We start from the raw sequence: 9,536 nt of genomic DNA, 5'->3' as shown, positions 1-9,536 counted from the left end.
CTGTAATCAAAGAGAGGTCACTGTCAGCAAATGTTAAAATCATATTTAAATAATACATAGACCTTATTCGTTCATACTTACTCACTGATCTATAGCACAAAAAATAACAGAAATACATTTACATGGATTTGTATATCCAGTATCAACGGTGAATACTCAAAAATAATCTGCCCATACATCAAATGATGATTATTTGAACATTGCTGGTTGCTCGATTGTTGGTCTTTATTTTGATACGCTGTATTTTATCAACAGATTTTAATTTCACTAGAGGTCATGTGAATATCATGTCTGCTTAAAGGGGAACTATAGAGGCTTTTGGTCAATTGTATTTTAGTTCCTTTTGTATTGTTTTTTTTTTTTTATTGTATGCTGTTTCTGATTTTCAGTGTGTTGAGTGCTTGCTGGGTTGTCTAATAGCAAAGTCTAGAACCAGTTCTGTACTTCATAGTTGTAATTGAAGATGATTCAGCTTTGTGTATAATCTGAGATCCTGCTATTAAATCTGTATTTACACCACAGCAGTGTTACATTTATACAATATGTTTTTTCATTAAGTTGGCTGCTTTTTAGAAAAAATTAATGTGACCTGTATTATCTTATAATGTCCATTGCTGATATTAGATATAAGCAGATAGAACTGAGCTACTCACAGAAGGTGTAAGAGACTTGGAAGCCCTTCGCCTGGTTAGACTTGTCACTGTGGAATACGAGAACCATAGAATTGCCTTTGGAGTAATACACAGGGATGGTGCGATCCCCACAGAATGGACCCCTTTGTGTACCATCCATGAAGAGTGTTAGATAGTCGTACATACAGAACCTGGAAGACTCTAGATGGAAGTCACTTATGGTCAGGGCAATCTGAAAAAGAAATACAATTATGACGAACATGACAGTGTTGTGTTCATGCAACAAACAAATCATTTTTATTGCATAAAAATTTGATTTTTTTTTTTTTTTTTTACAATTCAATGATGTTACAGTCTACCTGAAATAATATTTGACCAAAAAGCCCTATTAAACCCAAGAGCAAACATTTATTATATTGCAGTTTACCAATTCTAACATGTGATGGCTGCTTTTGTTTTATTTTTCAGGCTTTCTTCTATGTTAATTTAGGGATCCAGCCAACAAGTATCCAGCAGAATGTATCAGTTTACATGGATAAGCCAAATCATTCAACACTGGCAGGGGTGCTTAAAATGAGTAGCTTTATTTATTCATGTAAAACATGTATCCCAAAAGGAAACAAAAATGCAGTAACTGATTATAAAATGTGAGCTGGAATTTGGATTCAACGTGTTAGTGTATTTAAGTCTTCTAAAACATGTATTCATTCACCTGTCTGCAATAGACTCATTAAACTGATCAACCCCCTCCCTTCCTCTCCCCTGTGCTCCTTTTACTCTCAAAAGAGGTGGTAGAAATTAGTCCAGTGCTGGAAAGTCAAGTAAAGCTTTATAAACAGCTTACAAATGTCACACCACCAGTTTTCACCCAGCTTCATAAATTACCACCAACACTTCCTGTCATCACAGGAAATGATCCAGAACGTCTTGGTGGTAGATAGTCTTAGAGCAATCTACTTTACATTTGCCAAAAGCCATTTATTGTAATGCCCTAAACAATACATTCCATTTCCATTCATTCAGGTAGGCCCTGGTGAACACTGGTAAATTAAAAGGGGGTTGTATATTCAGGTTGTATTGTGTCTGTCCAACATTACATTTTGTTTGTGTGACAATTTTAGAGAATGTGGAAGTCCAGGTTTAGGGAGAATTTTGAAGGCTTCTTGTTTTACCTTATATCCAACGGGAGCTGTGATGGTGAAGTTACAATTCATGTTTGGACTGTAGTTCCCTGGGTATCCCGGAGATGTAAAGTTGCCTTGAGAGTTAAAGAAGGATCCCCCACACTGAACTGTGAGAATATAAATATAATCAATATAGTAAAGAGATTTATAATAGTATATGACACTGTATATACATAGTTCATCCTCCCTTTCAGAGTTCCAGGTTGATCTTAGGACCCCAATCTCCAACCCTCAATGCAGAGCTCAGATGTAGAGATGGCCTACACAGGCGCCAAATCTGCTTCAGGGCAGGAAGGGGAGAGAATCACATGTTCTGCCTTACCCAGAAGTGTTTCACAGAGCACTAGTGCGAAAACAGGAGGGTCCTATGAAAATAAATAACTGTAGTGGAGATGGGTGGGCTACCATACAAACCTATTATTGTGTCCTTAATGGAGTAAGTGCAGATGCTGTAAAATCTATCCATCTTGTTCCCCCCACTGCACTGCTTGAGTTAAATGCTTCTTTATTCTAGAAGATGATAAATACATTGAAATGCTTACCTTATTTACCCCCCCCCCCCCCCCCACAGGCTTCCTCCATGCTGTACTACTGGTCCCTGAAGCTGCTTCTTTTTGCTATTCCTCTGGCTGTAGACTCTCAGATATCATCAAATACAACACAGGATCAGCAGTCATGCATTGTACATGAACATTGAGAGCTCACCCACATACTGGGACATTGGAGAGCATAGATGACCACTAGTAAGTTTTTGAACTTCCCCAACTTGCCCTAAGCAAAGCAAGTATTTAACCAATGTAGTGCTGGGGAAAAAGTAGTCTGGTCACTGCACTCCACCCTGGATAATTTTGAATGACGTTGTCAACCGCAAAGAAGTCCATAGGAATTTAACAACCTCTTAGTTTTGCAGTAGGGCAGATATCAGGGATATACTGCAAGAAAGATGAATCTATACAGTATCTGATCCAAAATAAGCCATAGAGGTAAGTATTATCACTCTTAAAGTTGACAAACATACACATTGAACAATCTTTCAACAACTTTATAGTGTAAGGGCCTGAGTAAGAAACTTCATGGATTACCTCAAAGGTTGCAAAAAGAATTTAGAGGACATCAAATTGTTGTGCCAATAGTCCCTCCTTGGGAGGGATCTCCTCTGTATCTATGAGTCTTCAGTGTCTTTCTCTGAACACTTACCTTACTATTAAAATAAATCAGAATACCTGAGCTATATGTAGCTTGGAAGCCGACCCCAGCAACAGCCCCGTCACTGACGAACTGGACCAGCATCTGGCTTGCGGAAGCGATGAGTAGAGGGATGGTTTGACTTCCACACATTTTATCCAACAACACAGGAGATGTCTTAGTGGGGCCGTTATAGATCCTCATGTAGTCTGAGTCACAGTTAGGAGTGGATTGGATATTAAAGCTACTGAACTTTAATGATGCCTAAAAAATGACACAAGGCAAATTTTTTATCTACAGTAAACCGCAAACTTCACATATTTGTAACTGCAAACGGGATTAATATGTAATTGCAATAGGATGCAACTGATTACTATATTAATGTTTGAACAGTCCTTCAGAAAAAAAATCCCACAAGAATATGTAGAATTTTAATTTCTGTTAAACAATCTTGCAGCTATAGACTTTTCTAGCTAAGATGTCTCTTGATACATGTGAGTATTTTCCATTGATTTTCCAGTTGACAGAACTCTTCTGCTCCCTCTGATTATTTGTTGCTTGTGATTTCTTCAGAGAAACAAATAAAGCTTAAACAAGACACATTTGGGGGAAGAAACAGAAGTCTTTCGTTTAATGCTATATTGAATTAAGTCAAAGAAAGCTGTGACTGGGGATATTGCAATACTCTTACTATTGGTAACATACTTGTAAGAACAAGAGCCCCAAATGAATCCAAGACCCATTTTGTTCCTGCTAAACCCCCATTCCTACAGTGGCCTCACCATCCGATGTGGTGTAAAAGAAATCTGGAACATCAGAATTGCCAAAATAGGCTACCAGCAATGAAGTGGTAATGATAGTCTGAAGACTATAAAGTAGGCCATAATGAAGGTATTATTCCAACATATGGAGCAATTGGTGGTTGAAACAGAGTATAAGGTTCAGAGGCATATACATCCTAAAAGACCTAGGTTAGGGAGTATTTGGACCTATTGCTTGGCACTATACTAGTCAAGTCTCTATTTTTTTATTAATGTAAAATGTAGGTAGTGTACAAAACAATCTTCAGATGGCAGTTTATTTTCACACCTAGGTTGCTAGACATTTAGGGACACATTTTGCATGTCTACATCTGTCTCCTTACCAGTCCTGATGGAACCCTGATCAACCAAACGCAGTCAACATTATTAGGATAAGCAGAGGGATAGTTGTCAGAAGTGAAAATTCCTGTGTTATTATTAAGCAAAGTCGCATAGACACCTGAGAAGTGAAAAATAGACATATAAATTGTATTTAGTCACTGGTGGAATAAACTGATAATGATATTAATAATTAATTAGTGGGCAACAGGGAAGGGGGTATTAACCTTCTATGAGCTTAAAACTGATGGAATTTTGAACTTAAAATGAAATGAACCTTGAGTTTAACCCCCGTTATGTTGAAGATAAAAGATCCTTAATGCCTCAATGCAGTGTTACAACTTTCACATATGTTAGTGAAACGGAACGTATCTTTACAACTACTTTGCGCATCCAGGTGAATTATACTTTGTTTGTTCAGGCCACATTGAGCCTTCATTTCATGGTAAAAACAACATTTCCTGATATTTTCCTATTATTTTTTTACAAAGAAAACTGGCCAGAGACAAACGTGCACATTTTTATTTATTTTTTTAAACGGAAAAATTCACTTAAAATGCAATCATAAAAAAAAGTATAATTTCTAATGTTTCAAACCCATAAAACTGGAATGTACAGAAACTTACTGCATTGATAAAGTCGGTTAATTTTAGTGACATCCAAGACGCTCAGTCCAATTGTCTGCCCAATGGGCACATTGGGGTCAGGCTTGGGGACAATTGTGGGTTTGTTTGAAGTGTTGCTGAATGCATAGCTGGAAAATGTTGAATGGAGATAAGATTGACATATTACCTATAAAATATTTTATAATTTATCAGTAATTTACCAACTAACATAAAAGTCATGACTTACGCATCATAGTGCATCACTGAACCATAATCATATGGACTGCCCAAGTTATTAGTGTCCGCTTTAGCAAAATTACCCAAGTATCCTGTAACAAGACAAAAGCAGTGGTAATGTCTCTTTTTTGAAAACATGACTAAATTCGCTTTGTGTAAATGACTGCAGTACCTTTAGAGATATACTGGAAATTGATGGCAACATAATTGTCACGATCACTTCTTACATGCTCATGGTAGAAGCCCAGGGCATGTTCTAGTTCATGTTGTATAATCCCCCTGTAGATGCAGCCTCCACCCAATGAAACTGTCTGGCTTCCACCAGTTCTTCCAATATACGAGTAACAGCTAGAAATTGTAAATATACAGTTCAAAAAAAGTTATGCTTTAATACCATTTGGGAGCCCAAGACAATAGTTTTAATAGAAACAATGATTGAATCTGCTAAAGAAAACAATCAATATCTGTTTGTGCTAAGCTTTTGAACTTTTTAACTTATATCAACGGTTGTTTCTCTATGTTTGTGCCCAGTTCTAATAAGAGGTATGGAGTTTGAGAGCTAAGTCACGTTGTACCGGCTCCAAGTATTGGATCACTGCTCACTTTTGGACAGACATATTTGGTTTTATTTTCATTGTAAAATGTTAAGTGTAATCCATTGAGTCTGTTGACACTAAGCCCCACTCCCTCTCAGTCACTTCCATTTTTCTACTATATACTGTATTCAAAGTTAGCAGAACTGGGATAAATATCTTATGTCCATGTGCATATTTCTGCTAGATTCACAAAAACCACAAAGTTGTTGACTTGTGACTTTCACATGTATTTGCAAATGTACAGAGGAGTTCTATTTATTTATTTATTTTTAAGAAATTGAAAAGGGAAGCCATCATGCACAAATAGGTACTGTAAAGTCTCAGGTGTTTATGTTTTAGATGCCCCTACTGTGAATATCTATGATACACAATAGACAACCTTACCCATCACCAGGAGTGATGTTGATGTAATCATGTTCTGTTGTAAGAGGCACAAACCTCACACAAGTCAATGTCTCAAACTCGGCCATGGCGAGCACAATACTGTTCAGGTCACTGGGACCTGGAAACAGAGATAGAAGGTTGGGTTTCTACAAATAACAAATAGCAATGAATGCTTCAATGCAAGAGAAAAAAGAGGGAACTCACTGTATCTGGAATCTATGATGTAGGGAACAGGAACAGTACCATTATCACTTTTAGGCCAAAGGCAAGAAGGACAGTTGGTGGCGCTGCGGTCATTCTGTACCAGTATATCTCCTCCATACATAGTTGTTTTGCTATCTGAAAATACAGAAAATGGTCATAGGTAATACACTAAAATGCATTTGATTTAAGCTGCCCATACACTGTGAACTGGCTGAAGTTTGCTATGTGGGTGACTATGTCAGTCCTCTCTCACCTGATATCCTTGGATTGAAAAATGGATGGATCCAAACAGAAAATTGTAGAACTGACAGCGGCTGCATCTAATCATATGGAGTGATGGGGTATACAACAGAATACAATAGGCGCAGTGGGAATCTGGAGAAACCTGTTAGATATTTTCATGCAGTCCAAAGGCCCAGCTTTACTCAGTTCCGTAACACAGCACAGCTTTGTTTGGGAAGGGAGGAGACCTGACTTTGCTCTGCTGCAGTGAAGTTGGCCTCTTGAATCTTCCCATACAGGACACAACAGAGAGAGAGCCCCCACGTAGAGCCTTCCCACTATGGAGGGCAGAACTTAGAAATCAGGCTAGTCTGTCAATGCATGATTTAAAGGATCCTGAAACTCATAACTTTATTGAGTATAATTGCTTATTGTCTTTTAACTTGCCTTGATTTAGCACCATCATAATGCAGTAAAGAATCCTGTGGTTTAGAATAATTACCTTTATTAGCTTTCAAAATCTTGCTGAAGATCCCTTGTGGCACTTCGGAGTCTTCACTCTTTGGGGCTGTGTATACAAAATACACATTAGGCACATCTAGTGTAATAATCGCAACCAAAAAAATTAAAGTGACTTAAGCTTCTGTAAATATTGAATCCATTTTAGAAATTGAAATATCAATTAATGAAAAAATAGGGTAGCTCTACAAAGCTATCCCTGATCTGGGAAACTTCTGGTTGGGAAATTCTTTAAGTCTTTGCCTGATTCACCATGATTATCATAAATACTGTCAGCTAAGCAAAGGGAGATGACTTTGATGACTCTATTGCCAGGGTCTAAAAAAACATGCAGACAATTATGTGTGCATTTAACATATTTTAGGAATGTCATTAAATGTAAAAATTCTCCCTTGTGTAAACAGCTGGAAGCTCGAAACTGCTACTTGGACGTGATAGCCTCAGAAGACTCAGAGCTCTCAGAGCTTTCACTCAAATGACACTTTATAGTATTCCTCTTCACTCCTCCACCAGCAGATAAATTAAAGTTTATGTGGGGAGGTGAGGGGAGGGACAGAGATGCTGGGCCAGCACAGACAGTAATTGGACACTCCCAGAAGAGGAGAGTGCTAAGAGACACAATGAGGGAGAGGGCTGTGCTAGCGAAGTGACTCTCAGAGTAGTTAAAATCTCTTTGTAAGTTCAAAGCCACATTGCAGGTGAGCAATAAATCATTTATGGAAAGGAAAATACTGCAAGCAAGCATTTAAAATAATTTATTTTTCTAGGGGTTTTATCTAAATTTAAATTGGTGGATGGAGGGATGTTTACCATAAGAGCTATAAAAATGTGGAGGAGTCTTTCCTAGAGGCTGGTTCTAGATGGAGAAGGAAAATCATTTTATAGATTATCTGGCCAGGCTGATTAGGGCCAATGGAGCAGTGCAAACAATTTTTAATTTAGGAATTAGGATTTAGGATTAGGGATATTATAAAGAAAGGCTAATGAATGGGAGGAAAATGCAGAACAAACAAAACAGGTCATAGAGAACAGAAAGAAAGCAAAAATTATTTGTTAAATAAGAATGTTAAAAAGCTTACCATCTTTGTTCACTCCAAGTAGATGATACTGAGAAGTAAATGTTTTGTATCAATATCTTATTTCAGATGTAATACAATAATAACAATAACAAGTCTTGACCCCAACTCATCCCCATCCGGCAGAGTCCCTCTCAGCCCTACTGGAAAGCTCTCAGGTAAAATCCTTTCTTGGTCAGATGTTACCACAACAGTCATCATTGGAAGATTTTACCATATTCCCTGTTCTGTTCCCAATTATAACATTTTGGATTTCCCCTCACCTTCTGTCCTACAGGCAATGGCCTGTACAAAAGTCAAATCTCCCTACAGGGGTCCCAGGCGGTAATAAGGAAGTATTAAAATCTATCAGGATTCCTAACCCCCACCACTTTATCCAAAACGAAGGTGATAACTATTTTAGATTTACACTTCACTACTAGCTAATATTGTCAGTAACTTATTGGATGTTATACTTTCCTAAATATAGTTGTCACCTGTCCCCTGTACTGTTCATGTCAGCTCATCATCTCACCTGTATTTGTGCAGATAGAGGTAGACTGGTCACCAGCCCCGTAATACAGACTAGAAGCAGTAGGAAGACTTTTTCATTCATCTTGTTTCCGAATTCTCCTTCACTGTAATGTGAAATATCTTCTCGCTGAAGCTTGGTGTGACACTCATCTTCTGAATCACCTTTTATACAGGTACCAGAGAAGATCTGACCAATCATGAGACAGGAAACCATATTTCAAGAATGACCTAAGTTGACATGAATGGAAATTAGAAATGTATAATTATTTCATGTGTGACGCTATGGTCCTTATCATCTTATTATTGTCTTGGTGTTCTGCTGTATAACTTGTAATTGATTGTCGTGGTCTCGTGACAATTGTCCTTAATGACATAAAAAGGTCTTGTGTAAGTAATATCATTATAAACTGTTTTTTGTTCGGCTAAAATCTAAATAAATTGGGACTGGCAATGTAATTTTACATTTATTTTTGTATTCAAGGTTATACTCATTCTATGAGATAATTCATCACTACGGTGCCATGAGCAATGATGTTTTTACTGCAAAAATCCATAGTAAACTTACAGATAATTTCTCTTCTAATGTGAATTTGATCCTATTAAATTAAAAAACTGATTGGTTAAAACTTAAAGTCAATTTTTTTTTATTAAAAAATAAACATATTATACTTACCTGCTCTCCTGCTCTATGCAGTGGTTTTGCACAGAGGAGCCCAAATCATCCTCTTCTTGGGTCCCCAGTTGGTGCTCCTTGCCCCTCCCTCTTGCCGAATGCCCCCATAGCAAGTAGCATTCAGACATAGAGCTGTGGTTTTGCCCCTCCTCCTCCCTCTCCTCACTGGCTAACTGACTTTGATTGACAGCAGCAAGAGCCAATGCGCCCCACTGCTGTCTCAGCCAATGAGGAGGGGAGTCTTGGACAGTTGAATCGTGCAGCATTGCTGGATCGAGATGGGACTCAGGTAAGATAAAGGTGGTCTAAGGGAGGCTGCGGCACACAGAAGTTTTTTTTTTATCTTAATGCATAGAGATAAAAAAAA

General features: G+C 37.8%; 1 protein-coding gene across 1 annotated transcript; it reads right to left on the bottom strand.

The window, feature by feature from the left end:
* Nucleotides 1-645: 645 nt before the first annotated feature.
* Nucleotides 646-8,578, bottom strand: LOC143942081 (embryonic protein UVS.2-like). Its single transcript, XM_077463384.1, has 12 exons — nucleotides 8,498-8,578; nucleotides 7,987-8,014; nucleotides 6,891-6,956; nucleotides 6,167-6,301; nucleotides 5,963-6,080; nucleotides 5,155-5,330; nucleotides 4,993-5,074; nucleotides 4,767-4,894; nucleotides 4,146-4,261; nucleotides 3,040-3,265; nucleotides 1,805-1,923; nucleotides 646-864 (listed from the first exon to the last, which is right to left on the bottom strand). The coding sequence occupies exons 1-12, from the start codon at nucleotides 8,576-8,578 to the stop codon at nucleotides 646-648; spliced, it is 1,494 nt and encodes a 497-aa protein (XP_077319510.1).
* Between the last annotated feature and the right edge of the window lie 958 nt (nucleotides 8,579-9,536).

This window comes from Lithobates pipiens, unplaced genomic scaffold (assembly GCF_037356315.1).
Source record: "Lithobates pipiens isolate NorthernLeopardFrog02 unplaced genomic scaffold, aLitPip1_a1.2 Scaffold_30, whole genome shotgun sequence".
Lineage (NCBI taxonomy): Eukaryota > Metazoa > Chordata > Amphibia > Anura > Ranidae > Lithobates > Lithobates pipiens.
The sequence above is the reverse complement of the archived record's forward strand: the minus strand, read 5'-3'. Positions and strand labels throughout refer to the sequence as shown.